General features: G+C 48.0%; 2 protein-coding genes across 2 annotated transcripts in view; one reads left to right on the top strand and one right to left on the bottom strand.

The window, feature by feature from the left end:
• The window catches only part of MYO1F (myosin IF), a 42,587-nt gene extending 29,807 nt beyond the window's left edge, over positions 1-12,780 (top strand). Inside the window, exons 18-28 of the mRNA XM_033136721.1 lie at positions 993-1,091; positions 1,858-2,002; positions 4,414-4,528; positions 5,224-5,393; positions 5,648-5,793; positions 6,181-6,327; positions 7,992-8,140; positions 9,021-9,104; positions 9,845-10,058; positions 11,152-11,321; positions 12,407-12,780. Of these exons, the coding sequence (XP_032992612.1) occupies positions 993-1,091; positions 1,858-2,002; positions 4,414-4,528; positions 5,224-5,393; positions 5,648-5,793; positions 6,181-6,327; positions 7,992-8,140; positions 9,021-9,104; positions 9,845-10,058; positions 11,152-11,321; positions 12,407-12,483 (1,516 nt within the window). The 3' untranslated portion in view covers positions 12,484-12,780. The remainder of the gene's footprint in view (positions 1-992; positions 1,092-1,857; positions 2,003-4,413; positions 4,529-5,223; positions 5,394-5,647; positions 5,794-6,180; positions 6,328-7,991; positions 8,141-9,020; positions 9,105-9,844; positions 10,059-11,151; positions 11,322-12,406) is intronic.
• Positions 12,781-17,033: 4,253 nt separating this feature from the next.
• On the bottom strand, positions 17,034-26,407 carry OAZ1 (ornithine decarboxylase antizyme 1). The gene is given in 6 exon segments (XM_033136538.1): positions 17,034-17,568; positions 17,693-17,778; positions 18,656-18,828; positions 19,011-19,097; positions 19,099-19,156; positions 26,167-26,407. Coding segments are annotated over 6 exon segments (660 nt in total). The 5' UTR covers positions 26,292-26,407; the 3' UTR covers positions 17,034-17,437.
• Between the last annotated feature and the right edge of the window lie 1,065 nt (positions 26,408-27,472).

Raw genomic sequence — 27,472 nt, forward strand, 5'->3', positions numbered from 1 at the left:
GCTTTTCCCTTTGCAAAAAAAGCTGCAAAACTTTTAGCTGATCCTCAAAAAAACAGGCCTTTTAGAAGAGGAAAACCAGAAAAAAAAAATTCTTGTTTCCTCCTCTAATAACGAGGTGCGCCCTATGGTCCGATGTGCCCTATGGAGCGAACACTACGGTAATAGATAACCTTACAACTACCTAACCTAAACCTACTCTCACAGACCTTCTTTTCAACCACCCCACACTCCCTCTCCCAAACACCCTCTCAACTGACAAAACGGCTGCCCATTCAAACAAACAAGATGAATTTCAAACAGGGAGAAATGTAAAGTACTACACTTGGGGGGGGGGGAATTGAAAGGCACAAATACAGGATGGGTGACACCTGGCTTGAGAGCAGTACATGTGAAAAGGATCTCGGAGTCTTGGTAGACCACAAACTTGACATGAGTCAACAGTGTGATGCAGCAGCTAAAAAAGCCAATGCAATTCTGGGCTGCATCAATAGGAGTATAGCATCTAGATCAAGGGAAGTAATAGTACCACCTTAGAGACCAACTAAGTTTGTTCTTGGTATGAGCTTTTGTGTGCATGCACACTTCTTCAGAATCTGAAAGCTCATACCAAGAACAAACTTACGGTAGTTGGTCTCTAAGGTGCTACTGGAAGGAATTTTATTTTTATTTTTATTTTTTACTACGGAAAACCAACACATCTACCTACCTGTAACAAGAGCATAGCTGTCAACTTTTTCCCTTTTTTAAAAAAAGGGAAATTCCCTTATTCCGAATAGGATTCCTCGCAAGAAAAGGGAAAAGTTGACAGCTATGGACAAGAGGGGAGCTGAGATCTTAAGGAGAGGCATCCCCTTCTCAGTAGAAAGAGAACTTCACAGATGCAGATATCTTAGAGGCGCTGCACCTTAGAAGAGGCATTCTGTCCTACAGGGGAGAGATTGGCATGCCTCTTCTAAGACATTTGCAGCAAGGCAGCTCTTCCTCTCTTGCAGGGTAAAGCACCAGGTGGAGTATCTGGGGCTGAAGGAGAACATCCGAGTCCGCCGAGCGGGGTTCGCCTATCGCAGGCTCTTCCACAAATTCCTGCAGAGGTAAGCAGAAATACTTCCTAGGAGTCAGAAGCGGGGAGGGGCTGCTGGGCTGGGCTTCCATGTTTTCTCACCTTTATAGCAGAAGGTGGGTCCTGAAGACCCCCCACTACGCCCCCACCTCGTGTTACAATCCCCAGGCTGGAAAAGAGCCCCCACTCCCCCCCCACACCCCAGGTTAGAGCCTGAATTTGTTTTAAAATCCTCCTAGCAAGGCCTCAGGGTACACGTCCAGCGCACAAATCTGCTTATCATTTGCATATGGTGATATAGGCACATATACACACCTCTGGGCAAATGAAGGTGGCAGACGGCTGCGTCTCGCTAGCAAGGTGGTAGGCAGGGCACCCAGCCGGCCACCCCAAAAGCACAGTTTTAGCACAATATTATGGGGGGGGAGAGAGAAGGCAGCAGATTTCAGAGCCCTCTAGACTACCCACCGCTAGGTTTCTAGTCCATATCATGATATTGGTTTCAGAATTTTTGGCATATATTGTGAATCACAATGTGTTTGTGTGCTGTGCAAACTTTACGATGCGGGGAAAACCGTGAAGCTAGCCAATGCCTCTACCTGGCTCCACCCTTATTTCAGACACGGTGATATATCAGCATATCGCGATGTTTAGCTGGTGATATATTGCGGTGTTAAAAGGCAGGTCCCTCCCCACCAACGGCGCCCCCCTACTTTCCCGTTCCTGCTGGGATCCCCCAATATCTCCCACGTGCCTTTGCGGTGCTCTGAGCAAGGTGTGTTTGCTCCCTCCGGCAGGTACGCCATCCTGACCCCGGAGACGTGGCCCAGGTGGCAGGGAGATGAGCGCCAGGGGGTCCAGCACTTGCTGCGGTCCGTCAACATGGACGCGGATCAGTACCAGATGGGCCGCTCCAAGGTTTTCGTAAAGAACCCCGAGTCGGTAAGCGGAACGCCCCTTGGCTCCGATGTCAGAGAGGATCTGGGTTTGGCTGTTGTGTGAGCCAGATTGCACGAACCGGAGGGCCTTCCCCATTTCGCCTGAACCCACTATGCTACACTCCCCCTGTGCCTGTTCTGCTTCATTCTGTGGCCATCCTGGTTGGGCGCTGGAGTCTGACTCCGGGGGGGGGGGCAGTGATCTGTGGGGAACTGTACTAACCAGAAAGCAGGAGGTGCAGGAAGGGGAAACTTCAGAGCTGGGGGGGGGGGAACAGGATGGATCGAAGGAAGAGGAGGAAGAGGAAGAAGAGGAGGAAGAGGAAGCCCAGGCAAGTTAAGCTGCTTCCCAACCCTGTAATAATAATAATTTTATTTATATGCCACCCATCTGACTGGGTTGCCCTGGCCACTCTGGGCAGCTTCCAACAAATTAAAACACAGTACACAGCTGTGGTCTAAACCTCTCAGCCTCTTGGGCTTGCTGATCAGAAGGTCGGCGGTTCGAATCCCCGCGACGGGGTGAGCTCCCGTTGCTCGGTCCCAGCTCCTGCCCACCTAGCAGTTCGAAAGCATGTCAAAGTGCAAGTAGATAAATAGGTACTGCTCCGGTGGGAAGGTAAACAGTGTTTCTGTGCGCTGCTCTGGTTCGCCAGAAGCGGCTTAGTCATGCTGGCCACATGACCCGGAAGCTGTACGCCGGCTCCCTCGGCCAGTAAAGCGAGATGAGCGCCACAACCCCAGAGTCGGACACAACTGCACCTAATGGTCAGGGGGTCCCTTTACCTTTACCTTTACAGTAAGACACACAACTTTAAAAACTTCCCAATACAGGGCTGCCTTCAGATGTCTTCTAAAAGTCAGATAGTTGTTTCTTTCCTTGACATCTGATGGGAGGGCATTCTACAGGGCAGGCGCCACTACCAAGAAGGCCCTCCGCCTGGCTCCCTGTAACTTCACTTCTTGCAGTGAGGGAACCACCAGAAGGCCCTCGGAGCTGGACCTCAGTGTCCGGGCTAAACGATGGGGGTGGAGACGCTCCTTCAGGTATAGAGGGCCAAGGCTGTTTAGGACTTTAGAAGTCAGCACCAAAACTCTGAATTGTGCCCAGAAATGTACACTGGGAGCCAGTGTTGATCTTTCAGGGCTGGTGTTATATGGTCCCATCAGCCGCTCCCAGTCCCCAGTCTGGTAGCCACATTCTGGATTAGTTGCAGTTTCCCAGTCACCTTCCAGGGTGGCCCCACGGAGAGCGCATTGCAGTAGTCCAAGCGGGAGATAACCAGAGCATGGACCACTCCGGTCAGGCAGGGAGGGTCTCAGCCGGCGTACCAGATGGAGCTAAATCCCCTCCTCTCTGGGGCTTTATTTTGAGCAATCGGAGACTGCGCCTGTGTGGAGCCAACCTCTCCTCTGCCCTTTTCATGCCTCTCCTGGTTCTGGGAGACCAGCAGGGAGGGGAGCTTCTCACAGCAGCAGGAGACTCTTCACCATCCCTGCCTCCTGTCCTCCCTCGTCTCCTGCTCCAGCTCCTTCCTCCGATTCTGGGCTGCTCTCTTCCACAGACTTTCCCTGCTCACTAAGCCCTGTTACTCCTTCCACTTCTGACACCACCCCCTCCAAGTCTTCTCCCTCATTGTCATCCCACCCACCCCTCTCCCCGGGCTCTGAGTCTCCCTCCCTTGGGGGTCCCTTGGCTGGTTCCTCCCACCACTTATCTGCATCCAACCCATCCCTGAGAGCGCCCTGGAAAATAAATCTGGGCATCAGCCACCGCTAAGTAGAATATGAAAAAAGCCAACATGTGGACCAAATAATGTTAGGTTCTGTGCTTTCCATCTCAGGTAGTAGTGGTTACATACGGCCGTGACCACTACTCCATGCAAGGAGCATGTATATTAAGGTATTTCTCTTAACAATATAATATTTTTCTGACTATATGTTTATTTTTCTGAATATTATTTTGGACTCTTGTTGATGCTGAGCATTATCCTTTATATGATCGATTAGATGTATATATTCTGTTTTGTTATTCTTTATAGTTATGAACTGAAGAAGATTACACCGAAACAGTGTACTTATCCGGAATGCTGTCTTCGCTGCATATTATTGGACATTATAAAGAAATTTCGCTGCATATTATTTAACAATATATAGAAACATTTTGCCCTACATTATTTGGTCCGCGTGTTGCCTTTTTTCATATCCTGCTTGTAGTTTGCAACACAGGGGTATCTTTTTTGCACCGCTAAATAGAAGACATCTTCCTTTTAAAGGGGATTTGGGTGGGGCAGGGAGAAAGTTGAAAGGGAAGGGAAAGTGGGTCCCCCCCCCCCGTTAGTTTTGGATAGATCTCCTTCTGATACAATCCTTTAGTTCTGTTTCTCTCTCCTTCCCACCTTCATCGCCACTCAGCTCTTTCTGCTAGAGGAGATGCGGGAAAGGAAGTTTGACGGATACGCCCGGGTAATCCAAAAAGCTTGGCGCTGCCACATCGCGATCCGGAAATACGAGCAGATGCGGGAAGAAGGTAAGGGGTGTGCACAAACACCCCAATGTTTGAGGGAGGATGGAGAGAGAAGCAGGATTATGAGAGGGGGGGAGGGGAAGGTCATTTGTCTCCCTTTTCCACCACCTTGAAGAAGGCCTTTATAGCTTTATAGCTTTATAGCAGTTTATAGCTATTTTAATCGTTGTGATCGTTGAGCTATCAATGTGCCTCCAGCTTTGCATCATTTAAGAGGACAAGGTCTCTGCCCCAAGGACATTACAATCTAATAAAATTTCATTCAGGTGGTGGGAGGGAGGGAATTAATAATAATAATAATAATAATAATAATAATACCGGTAATAATAAACTGGTCAGAAAGACGAGCACATTATGTAAGCTTAAGACTAGCCCCTTGCGGTTTTAACTTTTCCTGTGTGTTTGTAGAACTGGTCAGAAACATGAGCAAGGTATGCAATCTTAAGGACTAGCACCTTAGCTTTTTAATTTTGCCTGTGTGCTTTTAAAGCTGGTCAGAAGCACAAGCACAGTATGCAGCCTTAAGGACTAACGCTTTGCATTTCAAATTTTGTCCGTGTGGTTTTAAAACTGGTCAGAAACACGCACAAGGGTATGCAGTCTTAAGGACTAGCTCCTTGCATTTTTAATTTTGACCAAGGCCAGGTCTGCCTGGCCGCTATTCAAACCGGCCTCTTCTTTTTCTCCCAACCGCAAAGCATCTCACATCCTGTACAACTTCAAAGAGAGGCGGCGCAACAGCATCAACCGGAACTTCGTGGGGGACTATTTGGGCATGGAAGACAAGCCTGAGCTGCGCCAGTTCTTGGCCAGGAGGGAGCGAATCGATTTTGCCGACTCAGTCACCAAATATGACAGGCGGTTTAAAGTAAAGTGGAGGTTTCCTCTTCCATATCCTTTATGCAGAGTCCTGCCCTTCAATTAGCACTGAAATGTTCACAAACATTACCTCTATTTTACCTTGCATATGTTCCACGTGAGATTCGAACTTGGGACTTCCTTGTTCGTAGCTAAAATTTCTGCCCACTACACATTGGTTTTTGAGTTTAGGGGGAAGTTGAGTAAGGGGGGGGCACTTGCTCCAGGTAGGGGCAGCCACCAACATCTCCTCCTCCTCCTCAGCCCATCAAGAGGGACTTCATCCTGACTCCCAAATACCTCTACATGATCGGCCGGGAGAAGGTGAAAAAGGGTCCTGAGAAAGGCCAGATCCGAGAGGTCCTGAAGAAGAAAGTGGAGGTCCAAGCGGTCAACAGAGTGTCCCTCAGGTGAGATAACACATTCTTTGTTTGTGACACTTTTCCTCTAAGCCACCTCCTTCCCTGAAAATTGAAGCAAGATTCTAGTCCTCATTGTTTTGAACAAAGGGTTGGTTTAAATAGGAAGCTGCCTTGTCATAGAGTTGTAGAACTGGGAGGCACCGCGAGGGTCTTCTAGCCCAACCCGCTGAAACGCAGTAATCTTTTGCCCAACGTGGGGCTCGAACCCACAACCCTCCGATTCAGAGAATTGAAATGGCATGGTCCTCCGCTCCCCGCTAGGCCGTCTCAGGGTCAGAGGGAATCCCCGCCACTGCGTCCCTCTCCCAAGAGGATTAATGCCTTATTTTCTCTGGCTGTTTCCTGGTTTGCTCCCCTGGGGTGGGGCGACCACAGCACGAGGCAAGACGATTTCTTCATCCTCCACGAAGCCGAGGCCGACACGTTCTTGGAATCCATCTTCAAGACGGAGCTCATCAGCCTCCTCTGCAAGCGCTACGAAGAGGCGACCCGCAGCAAACTCCACCTGAACTTCAACGACACGTAAGCGGGACGACCAGCGACACACACACACACAAGCACACAAACCAGCCCTTTCCCAAAGTGTCGCTGGGGAATGGATCTGGCTTCAGTCCTAAGCATAGCTGTCAAGTTTCGGATTTGAAAATAAGGGATCAGCAGTCTCACCTCTCCCGGGGACAGTCACATGTCAGTGGTGGGCGGAGCCAGAAGCAAAAGTGGGTGGAGCAGCAATGCAAACTCCAAGCGGGCTCGGAGCGGAGCAAAGAGGAGGGCAGCCAGCAAAGAGGAGGGCAGCCATGTGCTCCGCGCAATGGAGCCCCATCGTCTTCTTGTCTGATCCCATCTAAACAGGACAGGAAGCAGCAGCTGCTCAAAGGCAGCCAGGCTCCGCCCGCCAGCTAACCCTCTTGGCCGGCTGAGGGGCTCGGCGGCAACGGATAGGGGCCGATGCAGGGGGAGGAATACACCCCCCTGTAAGCACGGGAAACGGCTCCCACTTGCTTTGAGGGCTGAGGCTTTTCTCTCCAAGTAGGCGAGGTCTTCCCACCCAGATCCTGGCCAGCAGGGGAGGAGCTGCTTCCATTAAAAACGGGAAATTTAAGGGAAATAAAAAAATAAGGGAGAGCAGTGGGAAACTGCTTGAAATAAGGGAGAATCCCGGGGAAAACGGGATACTTGACAGCACTGGTCCTAAGCCCTGCCATTCCAACTCAGAACCCCTCTGAAATTGCAGTAGCGTTTTACGCAATATGTATTAGGTGAAAAGTGCGATATTATGCAGCATGTTAAAGGAATATTTATATATATAAAAAAACAGCACGGGAGGGAACGTGGGAAGTCAAATTATAAGAGAAATGTGTGACAAATTTGAAGTCCAAAATCAATTGGTTGCAGTTATGAAAATCTAATAACAACCTGAAAGAGAGAGAGAGGGAGTAACCAAGAACCAAACCTGCCTTGCCACCACATCAGACCACGGTGTGTTACTGACACTGGCCGGCAGCAGCTTTCCCAGGTCTCAGAATCAGAGAATTGTAGAGTTGGAAGGGATCCTGGGGGTCATCTGGCCCAACCCCCTGTAATGCGGGGAGTCTCAGACAGGGATTCCCCCCCCCCCAGCCCTGCTTGGAGATGCTGTGCATTGAATCTGGGGCCAACACAAATCCAGAGTGGAGACCCTAAGGTGGTTGGATGGTACTTTGCACACCTCGTGCCGCTAAGCTGGTGCCAAACATCCTGCTCTGCTTTCTTTTGGACCACACCAGTGAGGCCGAGAGACTTTTGCACTGCAACTTATGATTCTATATAAGGGAGAGGGTTCTTTTTTCTAAAGGTTGTCTAGTGACTTACCTCCTTGGCTTGGGGGCCACATAACTCCCTATACTCCAACACTTCTCTGATGAAAATAGGGACGCCCTAAGGGAAAGTGGGACATTCCAGAATCAAGTCAGAAACCGGAATGGCTTCTGTAAATCTGGTGAATGTTCCGGGAAAACAGGGACACTGGGAGGTTCTGCAGTGGACAGTGGGATGGGATCGGCACGTCCAGAGTTATCTGTTTAGCTGTTTTTAATATTTTTATTGGATGTTCTTAGTTGGTTCAAACTGCAAGTCACTTTGGATGCGAGAGAAACAATGCACAATGTTTTTGTGCATTCTAGCCTCTCCTTCTCTCCGTCCCTCAGATTACAGTTCCGTGTGAAGAAAGAAGGGTGGGGAGGAGGGGGCACCCGGACGGTGTCGTTCGTGAGTGGACAGGGCGACGTGGCAGCCCTCAAAGCAGGCGGCAAGACTCTGACCATATCCATTGGGAGCGGACTCCCCAAGAACTCCAGTAAGCGGGGGGGGGGGGGCCTTTCGGCCGGGAGGCAGTGCCACTTCCCACGTCTGAGTGTGGGGTTTCCTTATACAGAGCTGCCTTCATGTGTCTTCTAAAAGTCAGCTGTTTATCTCCTTGGCATCTGACGGGAGGGTGTTCCACAGGGGGGGGGGCCACCACCGAGAAGGCCCTCTGCTTGGTTCCCTGTTACCTCAGGGAGGGAACCACCGGAAGGCCCTTGGAGATGCACAATGGGATTGGAGACACTCCTTCAGGGCCAATTCCATTCAGGTCTTCAAAAGTCCAGCACCGACACTTTGAATGGTGCTCAGAAACATACTGGGAGGACTGGTGTTATATGTTCCCAGTCACCAGCCTTCTGGGTTGGTTGTCGTTTCTGAGTCACCTTCCAAGGTAGCCCCATGGAGAGCGCATTGCAGTAGCCCCAGCAGGAGATAACCAGATCGTGGAACACTCTGGTGAGACAGGGAGTAGGCAGGGAGGGTCTCATCCAGATGGAGCTGGTAGATAGCTGCCCTGGAGGCAGAATTGACCTGTGCCCCCATGGACAGCTGTGAGCCCAAAATGACTCCCAGGCTGTGCCACTGGTCCTTCAGAGACACAATTACCCCATGCAGGACCAGGGAGTCCCCCACACCTGCCTGCCCCTTGTCCCCCCAAAACAGCACTTCTGTCATGTCGGGATTCAACCTTAATCCGTTGACCACCATCCATCCCCCAGCCGCTCACTCAGGACCTTCACTTCCTTCACTGGTTCCAATTTAAACGAGAGGTAGAGCTGGGTATGGTCCGCATGACCATGTGCACCCTTTGCAAAATGGTATCCCAATTCCAGGCCAAGGTGAATGCGAAATCTCTTCCTCTCTTCCTCCAGAGCCAACTAGGAAAGGGGCCAATCAAAGCAGAGGTCGCCACAAGCAGGCAGCGCCACCGCGATCCGCCCCGTCAGCCCCAAGAGGTAAGCCTGGCCGGTTATGCTTCTTGGCGGAAGGGAGTTGAATGCACATCGAATGCGGCATGCCCTGTTGGAGTCCAGCTCCAAGCAGCCAGTATGGTCAATGGTCCAGGGAGTCCTGAAACATCCAGAAAACCCCAGATCTGCCCATTTCTGATCTAAGGGTAGAGGATAAAGTACCAGTCAAGGATCCCAGAGGATCGGGGGTCAGATCCACTTGCTCATCTGCAGACCTTGAGCCAGTTTCAGTATGCAAAGCTAACCCATTACCTGGGAATTTCAACCTGCATTCTTCCTCCATGAGGTCTAGAAACTTGCCCTCTAATTTTTATTGGCCTGGATGAAAGCTCAGATTCGCTCATCGTGTTTTCTTTAAGCTGTTTTTAATACTGAAGTTTAAATTGCTGTGACCCACCCTGGGGCCTGCTAGTAAAGGGTGGGTAAAAAATATTGGAATGTTTTCGTTTTTATTATGTAACTTGTGTTTTTATATTGTGATTTTATGTTGTAACTGCCCTGAGACCCACGGGTATAGAGTGGTATACAAATTTTAATAACAACAACAATAATAATAGGGGCATTACTAATAATTGGGGCATTCATCACAATCTAACTCGCCTGTGGTGAGCTGACAGTTTGCTCCAGGCGATTAGGCAACAATCAGGTTGTGCGTAGCTGTGCAAAACCAGCACAAAAGTCTGCAGAGTTTATTTGCTAAGGCTTCTGTAACGCCTCCGGTTTAGGGGCGCCCCCTCAAGGTACATGCAGGAACGGAGCGCCGCAATTTGCACGCAGTACCAGGTCCCAGGAACAGACCTACAGCACCCCCAAGAGGCCTGGACAAGGGCCCCCAGCCAGCGCTCTCCCCAGACAAGGCATGACGCGACGGACAAAGGCGAGGACGCCCTCGGACCACAACATGGAATTCCTCAACGTTCCAGACCAGGGAATGGCAGGGTACGTCTCGATTTTGAAACCTATCACCTGCCCTAGGGTGCCCCATGTGAGGAAAGCTGTTTCCTCACCCCCCCCCTTTACTGACAATTTTATTATTAGTATTATTATTATTATTGGCAAACCGCTTGGAGGTTTTACTTACGATCAAGAAGCAAAACGTAGATTTCGATAACAAAACCGTAAGGTCTAGAATCATGGGGTCGGTTTGAAAATTAAACTGAACTTATTGGGAACCGTAGAAATCAACTCCTGGGGTCTGAGGTCCCTTGGCCCTCCAGGTTTTTGTTTTTATTTTGCCAGATAATCTTTATTAGTTGTAACAAATCAATACCAAATTACATCAAATTTAACGCAGTTTTTCCATTGACTTCCCTTGTCCACGTGTTTCATCTTTCCTCTAATTACTGCTTTGTATCAGCCATTTAATTCCAATTCACATTCCATTCCTTATATTTGATCTTCAATTCCAGATTTTAAAATCCACCCCCCACCTTTCCCCTTCTCCCTCAGCCGTCTATTTATCAATTCCTGCTCATATAATTACTTATTTCCTTAAAAAGAAAAACAGAAAGAAAACATATGAGGTTACCCTGTCCCATGCCTACCCACCTTAAATCATTACTTGTATATGCCCAGATGGGCGGGTTATAAACAATACTATTATTATTATTATTATTATTATTATTATTATTATTATTATTATTATTATTATTATTTCTATATTATTATTTTCTTTTCGTCTTCCTTGTGTGAATATCTGGATCTGTCTTTTCATCCATTGTTATTCCTTTTATATCTGCTCCTGCCCTGCCAAATATTTGAGGGTCCCAAAAAAATTCCTGGGCATTGCTATTCAAATTGCTTGCAATGTGCTGCATCATGTGATCAATTATGTGGGGTGGGGCTTACATGGGCCCCCCAATATTTTATTCTTGGCACGCCTGTCGGAAAAGCAGGATTCTGTGCCCCTGCAGGAGTTTCATCCTGCTGACGGGATGAGCCCTGCAGGTGGAAACATCTCTGGTGCCCTGCAGAATTCGAACCCAGAGCTGCAAGAACCCCCTGCCGACTCACTTCCGCCTCTTTTTAACAGGACACAGAGGAAGCGGAGCATCAGCCAGAAACCCCCTCCGGCCGTGGGGAGGCCCAAGCCGCAGGCAAAGGCTTCCGGGCCACGATGCCGCGCTTTGTACCAGTATGTTGGGCAGGATGTGGATGAGATCAGCTTCAACGCGGGCGACGTGATAGATATATTGATGGAAGGTAGGTCTGCAATGCGGTCTGTGACTCACGCAAGCAAGGGATGAGGAAGCTGTGCTTTTGCACTGCAGAAATCCACATTTCTCTTGGGGGAGGTACAGGTGGGTCTGAGGTCAGCCACAGGGCAGACGGGCAGTGGCAAAAGTGTGCAGGGCTGCCCCCCTTTTTCTGAAGCTGTCTCCCCACCAGACACCCTTTCCTCTCTCTCTGCCACTTTTGTACCTTCCAACATTTCTCTGATGAAAGTAAGGTAAAGGTACAGGGACCCCTGACCGTCAGGTCCAGTCATGTCCAGCTCTGGGGTTGTGGCGCTCATCTTGCTTTATTGGCCAAGGGAGCCGGCGTACAGCTTCCGGGTCATGTGGCCAGCATGACTAAGCCACTTCTGGCGAACTAGAGCAGCGCACGGAAACGCCGTTTACCTTCCCGCCGGAGCGGTACCTATTTATCTACTTGCACTTTTGACATTCTTTCGAAATGCTAGGTGGGCAGGAGCAGGGACCGAGCAACGGGAGCTCACCCCATCGTGGGAATTCGAACCGCCGACCTTCTGATCGGCAAGCCCTAGGCTCTGTGGTTTAACTCACAGCGCCACCCGCGTCCCCTGATGAAAGTAGGGACATCCTATTCCTGCATCATTATTATTATTATCATTATTCCCTGCCCATCTTACTGGCAGCTTCCAGCACATATAAAAACATAATAAAACATTAAACATTGACAAACTACCCTATCCAGGGCTGCCTTCAGGTGTCTTCTAAAGGTTGTATATTTCTCCAATGAAAATAGGTATGTCCTAAGGAAAAGCCGAACATTCCAGGATCAAATCGGAAACCGGGACAGCTTCTGAAAATCCAGGACTGCCCCTGGAAAGTAGGGACACTTGGAGGGTCTGTAGAATGACCCTGTTTTCATCAGAGAAATGTTGGAGGGTGTGCATGTAGCTAGGGCAGGAGAGGAGGAGTGCAAAAAAGGCTAGTTTTCAAGAGATGGTTTTAAGCAGCAGCTGTTTCAATAAGGAAGGGGTGGATGGTCGCAGGTGGGGTTGACAAGCAACACGAACACCTTGTCATGTATTGTTTTCGCAGACCCCTCCGGATGGTGGAAAGGCCGGCTTCATGGGCGAGAAGGCCTCTTCCCCGGGAATTATGTTCAGAAGATCTGAGCAACGCTCCATCCTGTGGCCCAGAGCCTAAGCAGGGCAGATCATACGAAACCAGCTCTTGAAACAGAGAGAGCTTGCGCCATGCGCAAGGAACCCCCGCCACATGCGTCGCAAAGCACATGGAGTCAGGAACGCTGCCTCCTTGACTGCTGTTTCCAAAACTGCAAAAGCTTTGAACATGTGTTTTTTTCAGCGTGGGGAAAACGAAGGCGACCTTTGCACCCTAGCACTCATTGGGTTGATAATTTTTGCTGTTCTGGTGCTATCTAAAGGGGTACGGCAAGTAGGGATTTTTTTTAAGGGATATGAGTTATCAAGGCATGCTGGCAGAGGCATTGCACAACGACCGCCTTGGATGTGTCCTCTGCACAATGTCGCAATGCTTTTTTGGGCGGGGGGGGGTGAGAGGGAGAGGTGGGGAGGCCCAGGAAGGAATTAAAAACGCCGTTTCGAAATGCACATTGTCTTCCTCGTAATGTCAGTTGAGGGTGCAAGGACGCTCATTTGAAGGAGGGGACATGGGCATAAGCCAAGAGAGCAGCAGCTGCCCCCCCATCAAGTAACTAAAAGTAGAAATAATCAGAATATTTGGAACTGAAATCCTCGCTGAGTTCAAAAGCAAGTAATTTAAAAGGAAGTAATTTAAAACAACAGTTGTCGAGACATTTCATTCCGAATCTGCTAAACAGAGCCAGGCAGAGGGTGGGGACAGGTGGGGGGGCATGCAGCCCATGGGAGGGGAAGCCTTGGCCCATTTTGTTTTGATAAAAACCAAGGGTGTGCCTGTTTGCAGAGTTTAGCTTCCCCAGTTGTGTATAGTGGATTGGGCTCATGACCACTGATCGCTCCAAGGTGGGGGAGAACAGGTAGGGAAATAGGAAGTTCCTTTATTTCGAGCCAGGTCACCTGGCTCAGTATTATCCACAACAGCGGTTGCCAAACCTTTGGGGGCCAGCACCCCCTACAAAAAGCATGGTTCAGAATAGCGGTTTGCACAGCCCGCCAAGATCACGAGGCAATCAAGTTTCAAAACGGTAAGCATCAATCGCATATTCAAAATTTAATTTAAACTAGTTGAATTAATTCAACAGAACAAATGGGACTTAGAATCGTGGAATTGTTCCGACAAAAAGTCATTCTAACCTAGAGGTTCAGGTTTGCATTGCCCCTTATTTTTATGATTATGATTCATTGGGGTTGGAGCCAGCATCTTGCTCCATCAGATTGAGAACTTTAGCATAGAATCATAGAGCTGGAAAGGACCACTAAGGGCCATCCAGTCCAACCCCCTGCAATGCAGGAATCTCAGCTAAAGCATCCATTAAAGATGGCCATCCAAACTCTGCTTAAAAACAACTAGAGTTCTATGATCACGCCATCTCTTTAATTTGGGCAAGATGTGTCCAAAACATTGCTCCCTTTCCCCTTCTGGCTCAGAGATGGGGCACCTCAGGCCTTGGAGACAACAGAGATCCTGCAGGACTTCCTGCCTGGCCCTGGACACTCTCGCCAGCCCTGCCTCACTTTCCTTGAGTGCTTTTCATAGAATCCTAGAGTTGGAAGAGACCATAAGGGCCATCCAGTCCAACCCCCTGCCAAGCAGGAAACACCATCAAAGCATTCCTGACAGATGGCTGTCAAGCCCCGCTTAAAGACCTCCAAAGAAGGAGACTCCACCACACTCCTTGGCAGCAAATTCCACTGTCGAACAGCTCTTACTGTCCGGAAGTTCTTCCTCATGTTTAGGTGGAACCTTCTTTCTTGTAGTTTGAATCCATTGCCCCGTGTCCGCTTCTCTGGAGCAGCAGAAAACAACCTTTCTCCCTCCTCTATATGACATCCTTTGATATAGTTGAACATGGCTATCATATCACCCCTTAACCTTCTCGTCTCCAGGCTAAACATACTCAGCTTCCTAAGCTGTTCCTCATAAGGCATCGTTTCCAGGCCTTTGACCATTTTGGTTGCCAATACACCGTGGTATTGCTGGTCTGGGTAGAGAATAGAGGAGTATGCGCATAAGTTATCCTGCTAGTCAGATAAATTTTATTTTTTTGCCCCACCACTGTCAGCAAGTCCCGAAAAGGCAGCTCTCAGGCTGAAAGAGTTTCTCCACCTGTTCTCCTTTTTCACCGTGCCTAAGGTTTCCAGCAGGGTGGGGGGACCTATCCTAAGTTTGGTTGTGGTGCCGATAATGCCAAGGTTGCAGGTCTTATCCCCTTATGGGACAACTGCAGTGTCAACTCGACAATTCTGATTGTTTACTACTTATGCTACAGTCATTTCAATGCCTATCTCGTGAGCAGTGTAAGTACGTGACCCTCAGGTAAAGTTCACAGCGGCAAGCATTTTGCCTTGGCGTCCAATTTTTCTGTGTAGACAATGCTCAGCTAGATGGATCCATGGGTTTGCTGCAGTGTAACTGGCAAAATGGAGGCAGTGAGAGATTTCACTTTCTTGGGTTCCATGATCACTGCAGATGGTGACAGCAGTCACGAAATCAGAAGACGCCTGCTTCTTGGGAGAAAAGCAATGACAAACCTAGACAGCATCTTAAAAAGCAAAGACATCACCTTGCCGACAAAAGTCCGTATAGTTAAAGCTATGGTTTTCCCAGTAGTAATGTATGGAAGTGAGAGCTGGACCATAAAGAAGGCTGATCGCCGTAGAATTGATGCTTTTGAATTATGGTGCTGGAGGAGACTCTTGAGAGTCCCGTGGACTGCAAGAAGATCAAACCTATCCATTCTCAAAGAAATCAGCCCTGAGTACTCACTAGAAGGACAGATCCTGAAGTTGAGGCTCCAGTACTTTGGCCACCTCATGAGAAGAGAAGAATCCCTAGAAAAGACCCTGATGTTGGGAAAGATGGAGGGCACAAGGAGAAGGGGACGACAGAGGATGAGATGGTTGGACAGTGTTCTTGAAGCTACTAACATGAGTTTGGCCAAACTGCGAGAGGCAGTGAAGGATAGGCGTGCCTGGCGTGCTCTGGTCCATGGGGTCACGAAGAGTCGGACACGACTGAACGACTGAACAACAACAACAACAACTGGCAAAAGTAGACTGCGGTTTGTCTTGAGATGGGAACACAGGATAGGCGTTTTGTGATAATGCATGGTGCTGCATTACAGGGTATAAAACCAGCCTAGGATTAAAGGAACAGGGAGTGAGAAGCCAGGAGTTGGGACTTCTCATAGCAACAAGCTCAACGGAGGCGAAGAGACGTGTTAGAGAAATGAGAATGCAGAGACTTGCACGTTTCCTACAGCTGCTTGTCTGAACTGCTGCAACAACTCAAACACCAGTCCCAATTTAAGGTTACCAGGCACTAGGGCTGGGCGCTATCTTGATAAAACCTGCTTTGGATGATAGTTCGTATCACAATATCGGTTTCAATATTTTTGACCTGGCAATGTACAGCAAACCATGGTGTCTGTGTGTGCTTTGCAAAAATCAGAATGTGGGGGAAATTGTGAAGCCGGGCAATGTTTCTCTCAATTCCCACAGCCCATTATCTCTGCCGGCTCAGCTCCCTCCTGCCTCATGCAGGGGGCAGTGAATCACAACAGTAGGTAAAGGTAAAGGGACCCCTGACCATTAGGGTCCAGTCGTGTCCGACTCTGGGGTTACGGCGCTCATCTTGCATTACTGGCGGAGTGAACCGGCGTACAGCTTCCGGGTCATGTGGCCAGCATGACAAAGCTGCTTCTGGCGAACCAGAGCAGCGCACGGAAACGCCGTTTACCTTCCCGCCGGAGAAGTACCTATTTATCTACTTGCACTTTTGACATGCTTTCGAACTGCTAGGTGGGCAGGAGCTGGGACCGAGCAACAGGATCCGAACTGCCAACCTTCTGATTAGCAAGCCCTAGGGCTCTGTGGTTTAACCCACAGCGCCACCCACATCACAACAGTAGGCACTGGCAAAAAATCAAGATGCGGGGAAAACCAAGAAGCCAGCCGATGACTATACATAGCTCCATCCTTCTCAATCAGTGCAATACATTATCACGATGTTTAGCTGGTGATATATTGTGATGCTGAGCACCAGCTATCGCCCAGCCCTACTTAGGCACCTGTAAAAAAGGCTTGCAGGACATAGGAAAGTAATCTTAAGAGGCCCACTCTGCACCCTAGAATCCCTTTTATCTTGAAGCAATACTGACAATAACACAAATGAGCCGCAACCCATGGAAAGGCTCTGAATCGGCCCCAAATTACATTATTGAGAAGAGGACCCCCAACAAGGCCAGGTGATGTTGTGGAATACACAACTGTGTTGCTTGAAAGGACCCTGATTTGAGTGAAGAACTATTCCCTGCAGAAAATGAACCTTCACAGTAGGACCAATGTCATGATCTCGTCAGCAAGGAGACTCGCCACTTTCTCGTTGTTGCTGAACTACAACTGCCGTCTGCCTCAACCACACTAGCTAGGAATGAGAGGAGTTGAGAGCCCAACATGCCTCATTCCTGCTCTACAAGTCCAGGCTAAAAAACCCTCCCTAGCCGAACACACCAACTGTTATTAAACATTAAAACTAGCAATAAAGTAAAATATAAACTTTTATTTAGAATTAAAAGCAAATACTTCAGTATCACAAACACACAATATTAAACTTCCAAGAAATATACTGCTAATTTGGAGTGAGCATTTATTTTTTTTTCTTTGCACAATCACAACATGCGGACAAATCCAGGAGAGAGAAAAAAAACAGATGACAAAAGGTGGAAATTTTCAACATCTTTCCCCCCCACACCACCACCACCAGAGCAGCCTGTCACAAATAATTCGTACAAAGGAACAAGTCATCTTTCTTTCTTTCTTTTTTTCTGGCGCTTGTGCGCTACGTATCATTTAAAGATGTTGACAAAATTTCTACAGATTCATCTTTGACAAAGAGAAACAAGAGAGAGAGAGAGAAAAGCTCTAACAAGGCAAACACTGCAATCTAGTCTTCTTCGGAAGAGTCTCGTTCGAAGGTGTACGCCATGAAGCAAGCATCGGGTCTCTTGGGGACGAGGGCATGACCGGGTCTCACAATCTCAAAGCCCAAGAAGCTGAAAGTACGGAGCAGCGAGGCTGCCGGGGAGAGAAGAGAGGTAGGATGAGTTCCTGTTTGCCCGCCATCTCCCACCCATGCCACTGGGGAGGCGACACCGGTTCCTCACACACACACCCCAGCCACCAAGCCAGCCTCTCTTACCTCTGTCGTCTCTATTCTTGTGGAAGCAAATGAAGACATGGTCCACTTGAAGTTGTTCTTCAGCAAACTCAAGAAGAACTGCAAAACTGGAGGTAGGGGAAAAGAACAGGAAGCAAGTGAAAACTCTGTTTTCCACTTCCCTGCTCAAGAAGTATTTTATCCAGCTGCGGTTTTGATTTGGGCAGAGGAAGTGCGATGGGACTGGGAGGGAGAATGCAATTCAAAAGCAGCAGAAGCTCCTTAAGGAGCCAGCAGCTGCCATTTATATCTTAATAATCTCCTGGGGCTGAACAGACTACAGGAATTACCCAGGATGGCCTCTGCCCCGCAATGCTACTGGCAAGAACTGGTTTTAGGAATTAAGATGCACACGTGGGAACTTAGAAGAACCCGGACTGCATTCCTTTCCTGTTAAAACACAGGCCTCTTTTTTGAAGCCCCACACCACCTCTGTGGAAAAAGCAGGAAACCTGTACGTACTTAATAGGTACAAAAGTAGAATAGCACAGGTTCCCCAGGACCAATTTAACGAGGAGAAATTCCTCCATTCTCCTGTAAAGGGAAGGGGGGGGGCACCTGGTATTTGAACAGCCTCAGCCTATCCCTGTTGCGCCACCAGCACCACCTGATCCCCAGTGGCCAATCAGATGCCACTAGAATGTCCACCAGCAGTCTGAAAGACATTAAACTCCCCCCTGCAGCAGCACACTGTCTGCAAACACGGAGGGTCCACTTAGCCATAGCAGCTAATTCTCAGCAGATAGACCACTCATCCACTGTGAACCTGCTTAATCAGTGTGTAAAGCACACTGCACAACACAGGGACAGACCGTGAGGGCAGTTCTGTAAAAGCCACAGATTCAAGAACGAGACTTGACCAGAGCTATACATTTGCTGTCAGCCTCTCCCACCCCACTCCAACCATAACAACCAAGGCACACCGTAACTCCTTCCACCCCTTACCTGTCCTTGCTCCCTTCAGGCAGAGAGCCACTGGGAATTTCGATGTACAAGTTGTTATTGTTCAACACAGCTTTCCAGCTGATGTGTTTGGCATCCGTCAGCCTGGACTGGACATTCAGGATTCTCGTCCTGTTATTGGATGTTATCTCTTCTGTTACATTCAGCCGATTATCCTAAAGGAAACAAAGGCGTTTTTTTATCTGCTTGCGGCTGTGGGGAAAGCGTTAGGCTGAATCTACCGTGAGTCCCGCTCAGAGTAGACCCACTGAAGTTAAAGGACACATCTCAGCCTAATCTCTAAACCCCTTAAAATAGGCAGGGATTAAACCCACTTGAAGAGTGCAAGCATACTTACGGAATAAAATAAGTTAGCTGAAAGATTGTGATCCCTCTGACAATTCCCTCGCCCACCTGGGATCTTCAGGGGTGGGTGAGGGGCATCAGGAGCACCACCGAGGCCCCGGACCCAGGTTACTACAGCAACTGAAGGACACTCTGGAACTGAGAAAAAGAGAGGGGGAAAGTGGTCAGGGTTGCACACCTAGGGAGGGCATCAATTTCTTATGGACTAACAGCATGAGCTCCAAGTTTGAAAAAGCCTACCAAAAATTAACACACACACCCCACAAATTGCTTCCAACTCCAATAATCGTGCAAATGTCACACTTGTATCTGTTGAATGCTAACACACAAAACAATCTGGATGCACTCCACTGATATTAAAGTCTGCTGTTTTGCTATCTGCTATTCTCTGGGGAGTTGCTTAAGTTTTCAGGGTTAATGGGAGCTCCAACCCAGGAAGCAGGCAGGGGCTGGGGAGAGGACTAAAAGGCTCCCTTTCTAGTTGTTTAACTAGCACTCTGTTGCCCCATCAGCCCACAAACATGTGCATTCCCTATTATCCTCTTGCCACACTCACATTCTTTAGAACTGGAAGCCCTTTCCCTTCTCCTTCGCTAGTTGCAATAAAATACATAAAGCTTCATTAATCCAGAATGTGTTTTGCTTCTTTCTACTGGGAATTTAATACTGGGAGCAGCAAGCCTGCAAGCTAAATTGGAGAACTGCCATTTAAAACAAAAACAAAAAAAGTGCATGCGTCCACACGTTAAGAACGGAACTTGCAGCTGCAAAACGCCAACCGCTATTTCTGAATTTCTAAGCTGCCATTTAAATGTCCCACACAGCTGAAGCAAGCTAGCCGTGCAGCATTCACGTACAGTGCTATGTCAACAGCAAGCCAGCTGAATTGAATGAGCCCCGTCTCCTTTTTGACATCAACGGCAGGCGATGATCATCGCTGTCCCACTTAGCCCCTCCCTCTGCACCATCCTTCACCCTGCAGGCTCTCGCTGGATGCGTCACCTCAGCAGATGAAGCAGATCAAGGTTCCCCCTCGGGGAAATTCTCACAACCATCCTGCCAGCAGCCATTTGCAAAACAGTATAAACAAGGGGTGGGGAGGAAGCCCTGACAGCCACCATTTTGAACAGCAAAAAAAGAAACAACCGCCCCACTAATCCCTTAACGCGACGCAGTGCTTTGCTCAAAGGACTGGACAACAATCAGATTTATTTTATTCCCCCTTCGGCCACACAAGCTGGGCTCAAGGTTGCTCAAATGTGGGGGGGGGGGGAAATGACTGAGTCATCTGAGGCGCAGAAAAACGCTGCTCCGGGTTACAATGGTTTGTGACTTCTTTTAAGGTTTTCAGACAGGCTGTATCTACTCATTAAGGGCGCCTTTTCCATGTACATTTGCTATTGTAATTCCTGGTTTGGTGCCATTAGGCCCAACATCCAGTTACTAACCCCATCGTCTTACAATGCTCTGTGCCGTTTACGTTTGAATGAGTGGGAGAATGGTTCCAGGCAGGAAACCACAGGGCATGTTTTATTTTATTTTTTATTAAATTTGGCAGTTGCTTTATCTTGCTCAGGGCAACCCAAAATGGCATACAACCAAACCGACAAATAACAAACCCCACATAGGTACATTAATATCAAATCTCCTTCCTTGGAGGTTTTTAAGCACAGGTTGGATGCCAATCTGTCATCTTTCGCTGAGAGTCCTGCATTGCAGGGGGTTGGGCTAGATGACCCTTGGGGATCCCTTCCAACTCTGCAATTCTGATACTAACAGGAAAAATACATTAGAAACACCCCCACCTACTTCTAAAAGGCCACAGATAGTTAAAGGCCTGGTTACAGAGGACAGTTTTTACCTGGTGCCTAAAGATAAAGGACTGCGCCAGAACTTCTCTGGGGAGGGCATTCCATAAAGGGGGAGTCACCACAGAAAAAGGTCCATTCTAGTATTCAAGAACTACCAGCCTTAAGTGTTTTCCATCATGAACTCAGCCTTCTCCTTAAGCAGCCATTATGCCCAGGGTTCAACACCCCTCTATCCTTGCAGGCTGCCAAGGAATCAGCCCTGTTACACAGGAAGCCCGATCGCATAACCAAGATTGCAATCCACTGGCGGGGGAACAATCGCCAGTTCTCCATGGATCACCTAACTAAGGCAGGCTCCTGCGGGCCTGGATCTGAGCAAGCATGGATGTCTTGGGTGCTGTTGAGTAGGAGAATCACTTGAAACATAGGTTGGCTGTGCCTCACCTGTCTGCAGATCCAAATTATGCACTCTGGCTTTGTAAATTCAACACCCACTGTTGAACCGAGAGGATTCAAAGAAAGGAGACTATTCCAGACCGGATTCAATCCAGTTCCAGCCTCAACAACCCACAAAAGCATTTGCCTTTGACTCAAACCCCCCTGCATTGTGTTCTGAGGTCATTTCAGCAGCACCACAGGGCACACAAGGCTGGTACTGATTTTCACACACAGCCTAGCTACCCCCCTCATATTGAGTGCGCCGCCAGGGCTGTTCTGAGAATTAGTGGTCTGATTCAAGCCCCGCCCCCGAAAGATAGTTGCACTGCAAGGGGGTGGACTAAATGACCCAAGGGGTCCCCTGCTCTATCCAAACCTAGCTGATCAAGACCCACTGCACATCAAGGGACAAACTCAATCTCTGGGAGAAGAGCTGACCCAGGATGCTCACCCCACCAACATCCCAAGCTGGGGACGATCCAAGTTTATACTACCAAGTGCTACTGTGTACTTAACCCAGCCTGGCCAATGATTAGGGGCAAGGAAGACACCATGTTGGGGGGCAGGTTAGTCTAAACAGGGCTCTCTGCAACAGGGTTTTAGGCAGGTGGTGTCAGGAAGGACATGAAGGCAACCATTGCCATAGCATTCAGTTACAGTGGTACCTCTGGTTGTGGACGGGATCCGTTCAGGAGCTCCGGTCAGATCCCGAGGTTTTTGCAACTGCTTCCAGGTTTGCTGTGTGCGTATCCCAAAGGATACGTAACCAGAGGTGCCCGTTAAGTAGAGGTACCACTGTATATGCCTCGTACACTATGCTTCAGAGATCCAAATCCCTGAGAGGGAAAGGAATACGACCTGTACCTCTTAATTTTATGTAGGGAACAGGCCACGGTGTAAAGTATTACATGCAAAAAAAAAGCCCAGACCTTGCTTACAGTGGGTCAGATATCCAATTTCCCATCCCTGGCCTGGTCAAAACAAGACGTCTTTCTCAGAGAAACAGATTTTTCTTTAAACATTATTGGATCAGCTGCTACTTTTGCACTGAGATTTGAGAAAAGGGAGCTGAGGCATGGGCTCAGAGGAGAAGAGAAGCTTCTTTGCAATGGTCTGGCAGGGGCTACAACCATCTCTTCTGAGCTCATGAAGAATGGCAAGGCAAGGGAGGAAGGGCTATTAGAGGAGTAAAGGGATGCAAGTGCCACCCTAGAAGTCTCCACCCCCATTTCTCATTCTATAATCCTCAAAGGAACATCCCTTCCTAGGCAGTGCCAATAAAGTGTGCGCCTGCAGATCTTAGCAGACAAGAGATGAGGCAATGGGTTTGGGGGAAGGGGAAGTGGGTCCCCTGCCTGTTCTGGGAAGGTGCAGTTGGCCAAGGCCCCATGTCACCTCCAATGGCACTAAAAAAGGAAGTTCACGGCAAGCCACACCCAGAGGACATCAGCTAGGAAACTCCCCTGCTCTCCCAGAGGCGGACAGTTACATCACAATAACGCTCAGTTTGAGTTGCTTCTTCTAACATGATCAAAAGTAGAGGAAGAGACATTATTAAGCCCTACTGATGGCAAGAGTGAATTAAGTGCTTGACATGTGAATTTGCCCCCACCTCAAATATTGTCTAGAGCCCCCACCCCTTTTCTAAAAGGTGGTCCCATTTCTGAATTCAGTGACATGGGAAATCTAGAGGTGGTTTTTGCTAAACCTGGTGCCCTCCAAAAGTTTTGAACTTCCCATTTCCCATAAGCGCCAGCCAGGACTGCCACTGGTCATTGCAGCCCAAAAGATATGGAGGACACTAGGTTGGTGAAATCTGATTTAGATTATGTAGTAAAGACACCATTTTCTTTTTTACACACACACTATGTATCGAACGGAGCTTCCCTCTACTTGGGACCCTAGTGTTATACGTATCCACTTGGAAGAATTGTTAAATGTGGTTATTTTAACAATGCACATCAGTGAGAAAATTTGCACTGCAGAAGATTTGCCTTTGCTGTATGAATACAGTCGTACCTCGGGTTATGTACGCTTCAGGTTGCGTACTTTTTGGGTTACGAACTCCAGTAACCCTAACCCACCGCATGTGCAATTCGTGCATGCGCAGAAGCGTTTTCCGGGTTACGTACGTTTTGGGTTACATACAGCGACCCGGAACCAATTAAGTACATAACCCGAGGTACGACTGTACATAGGCTATTCTGCCAAAAAAAAAAAAAAAAGTCAGAGGAACTGCACAGGAACAGTTTTTCACAAAAGGCTCCCAAGGTTTTGATAGGGAAGAGTGAAGTTGGTGCTCATTTTTCCTTTATGTTGTCACTCGTTTCCCTGAAACCTATACTGAGTAAGGTGTCTAAAGGATGAAGCCTTTCCACTAATGATAAAACGAGGATCTGTTTTTTGTCTGGATCAGGGGAAGGTCTCTCATAACCAATGACCTCGTCTGCAACAAAGGAGAGCAGAACCTCATTCTTTCCTAGGGAGCAGATGCTTCCCCACAATGATCAGATATGGGGTTTGCTTCATCTGTCCCTTCATACTGTTTAGGAAGAGTCTTCTTCTCTGGGGGGGGGGGGGTGAGTACCAAATGAAGGACGGGAAGGAGGAGTTTCTCACTATAGAATATAAAAGTGCACCTTGCTTTCCCTCACCCTCAGCATATACATACATACATTTTTAAAATAATACCTCCTCCTTTTGTGGAGTGTTCAGTGCCTGGTAGCCTATTGTCATTTTACGCAAAGGCTTATGTGTGATAAAATTTTATTTTGTCCCGTGTGATCAGAAATAAATTCTCATTCCCTGCAAACATATACAGGTAAGAACTTTCCTCTAGTTGCTGGCTGCCAAGTAGGTGTACAAGCAGCGGAAAGTGGAAGGACAAACTTGAACTTCCCAAAAGAACAAGGATCGCTCACATTCTTCCCCTTCCACCTTTAAAATTGGCCCCTTTCTTCCTATACGCTGGTGTTAAAAGGCTAGCATGTGTGTTGGGGTGCGTGTGAAAGAGCAGCAGAAACAATTTGTTTCGTTCCTTAATTAACAGAAGTGGGTCTCACTCAGTCCTTCCTCCCTATGGATACAGAACAAATGAACAAAGGTAACACTCACTCTCCTCTCTCCCCCCACCCAATATCTGAGTAGTGGTTGTCAATGAGGTATACTGTAGTTGGCAGTGTAAGGCACCGAAGGGACACACTTCACCACAATGCACAATTATTTTAAAAGAACCTCTTAAACCCAGCACCTTTTCCCCTCCACCATAACGCTGAACATAATTTAGCTATGAGGCAACGAGGCAAAAGGCAAGGCCCTACTGAACAGAGAACTTTTGAGAGGTGTTAGGGAAAAGATCACCCACACACTCTATCTGTATACACAGAACCTAACCAGGCAGAAGCTGAAACCTAAATATGTCCCTAAACAAACACAAATGGTGCCTTACAGCTAAATTATGTTCAGGGTTAGGTTAGGGAAAAAAGTGCTAAGTTTAAACAAAAACAAACAAACAAAAATCCTTCCAGTAGCACCTTAGAGACCAACTAAGTTTGTTCTTGGTATGAGCTTTCGTGTGCATACACACTTCTTCAGATACCTATTCTTCAGATGCTAAGTTTAAGAGGTTCTTTTTCAAAAATAAAATTGTGCATGGTGGTGAAAAGTGTTTCTTTAACTTTTTTCCATGGGGAGGGGGGGGGAGGAGTGTTATCTAGCCACCACTGTCTTCCCCAACCCAACTAACTTCAGATGTTGCTTTGCTGGATTTCAACTCCCATCAGCCCCTGATGACTAAACATGGTTAGGGCTTTGGAACCTAGAGGCACCTAGAAAGAGCATTACTATGGAGTGAGGTGGAGAGAAAAAAACACAAGCTGAATTTTTAACAAGTAGATATAAGAACTGCTGCCTAGTTGTCTTTTTGGGAGAAGGGGGTTACAGGGTTGAATGCCTGAACTTGTTCTTACAAAAACAATATGGTTTATCCCCAATTATATTGGGGGACTGCATGGAAACAGGAGAAAAACCTGAATTTTGGCCCCAAATGGATAGATTGTCTTTTCTCTATTTTTGATCTCTAGCCGACCCTTAAAATATTTTAATCTTGACACCCCCCTCCTTTTAAACACATTTTAATCTCTTTCATAAACCTTTAATCCCTTTTGGCATTTTACATCTCTTTAGCTTGCTCCTAGTTTTTAGAAACTCTTGCTCCCTTACTAAATCACATTGCTTTTAAAATCTCTTATTCTCTATTCAAAGTAGTTTGGTCATCTACAATTCCCCTCCCATTAAAAAAAAAAATCTTTAGCCCTCTCTCTGCATTTTAAACCTTTAGTATCATCCCCCCATTAAACATATTTTTCTCTGTAGTCCCCCTCCATCCCTACGCCAGATAAAGGCCCCCAAAAAACATTTCGGGTGCTGGGGGCGGAAGAGAAAAAAGGGGGAGGGGAAAACACAGGTTTTCCTTCCTTTTTGGAGCACTTTTACATTTACACCCCCTCCCTTTTTCAAAAATACTTGAATATCTTCCCCCTTTCTTATTCCCGATTTTTTTTTGTCTATAGCCCCCTTCCCTTTTCAAAGTATAGTTTGATCTCTAGTCCCCCCTACATTTTCTACTTTATCCTTTCCCTAAACACATATACATACATACATATACACACAGAAATGTATACATACACACACGTATTTATATGTATGAGGAGCTAGTGGGGGAGAAGAGGGAAGGGCAGGCCCAAACCAAAGCCAGCCCTCCTCGGGCCCTTCGTGCGGAAGGGCGGGGCTTATAGGGCGTGGCCTGCGCGACAAGGCCGCGGCCCGTCAGGCAAAGCGAGGCGCCTGCTTTGGGGGGGGGGCGTTCCTCTCCCTGTTCCTTTCTCTTTTCCTCCTCACCTCCTCAAAGCGGCGCTGGCGGGCAGGGCGGGCATGTTGGCAGGGACGTGGGTCTTTTTATTTCCTTCCTTCTCGCGGGCGAAGCAGTGACTGTTGAGGATCCGCTGCAGGGAGGATTTCACCATCCGGGCCGCCCCCTAGTCGCCGAACCCCCGGTCGGGTCTTTCCCCCCGCCGCCTCCTCCTCCTCCTCCTCCTTCTCGGCTCCCCCTCGCGGCAGCTGCTTCCTCTCCTTCTCCTCCCTTCGGCTTCACAAAATGGCGGACCGGAACGTTCCGACAGCCGCCTTTATGTAGTGGTGGGCGGTGCCCGGGGGCCTTATGGTCACGCCCACCTCGCGCCTTTTACGCCTATGGGAGCAAAGGGCGCGTCTACCTTCTAGCATAAGGCGGGTTGCCCCTCCCACTCCTCCGCAAATAAAGACAAGGCCACGCCCACTTCTCCTCCCTCGCTCCCCCCTCCCTGTCCACCTCTTTTTTCATCTTTACCGTTTTTTCCTCTCTGAGGTAAACAATATTTTCTTTCCCCTCACCGTGAAGGGCTTTCCTGATTGGCTGAGGGGCCGCGGAGCAGAATAGGAAGGAGGCGGGTTAAGATGATTGGCAGTTCGCAGAATGCTTTCACACAAACACACATAAAAGAGGGAAGGCGGAGCCATGCTGAAGCGGACTTCTCCCATTGGCCAAGGAAGATGATCTTGGCGATTCGATTGGCTGAGAAGGTGGCGTTCTTGAAGTAAATTGAAAATGAGAGAGATGGAGGGGGCAGCGCCTCAGTGGGCTGAGGTAGTTGCGCATGCGCAGATGTGGAAGCGCGACGGGGATCTTATTACAGGTACTGTACTTTTCCCTCATAAATAAATGCCTCGTTAGTGAATAATATAAAGTTTTATTCATTAGGTAAAACAAATATAAATAAATATTAAATATCCATAAACCCCTTCCTAGAAAACATTCTCCTCAGACGCTCATAAATTGCCTCAGCTGAAACACATAAAATGCATACTTTTGAAATAATCATACATGCACCCTGAGAGAACCATTAAATACACAGAATTTCCATAAAACAAATATTTCTCATGAAGAATAATTTTCCACAGATAATTTCTTAAAATGTGGATTTTTCCCCTCTTTTCTCTGTAACTCAAAGAATAGCTCCTCAAGGCATGAACAGAAAATGCCTCATTTTATCCCCCTTTTATTGCATTTTATATAACAGATTATGTTATATTATACTGGCTGATTAATATCCTACAGCCTTTTAAATGTATCTGTGGGAAGGGGGGGAGTTTTTTGAGTTTTATGGGC

The sequence above is a fragment of the Lacerta agilis genome, chromosome 18 (genome assembly GCF_009819535.1).
Source record: "Lacerta agilis isolate rLacAgi1 chromosome 18, rLacAgi1.pri, whole genome shotgun sequence".
Lineage (NCBI taxonomy): Eukaryota > Metazoa > Chordata > Lepidosauria > Squamata > Lacertidae > Lacerta > Lacerta agilis.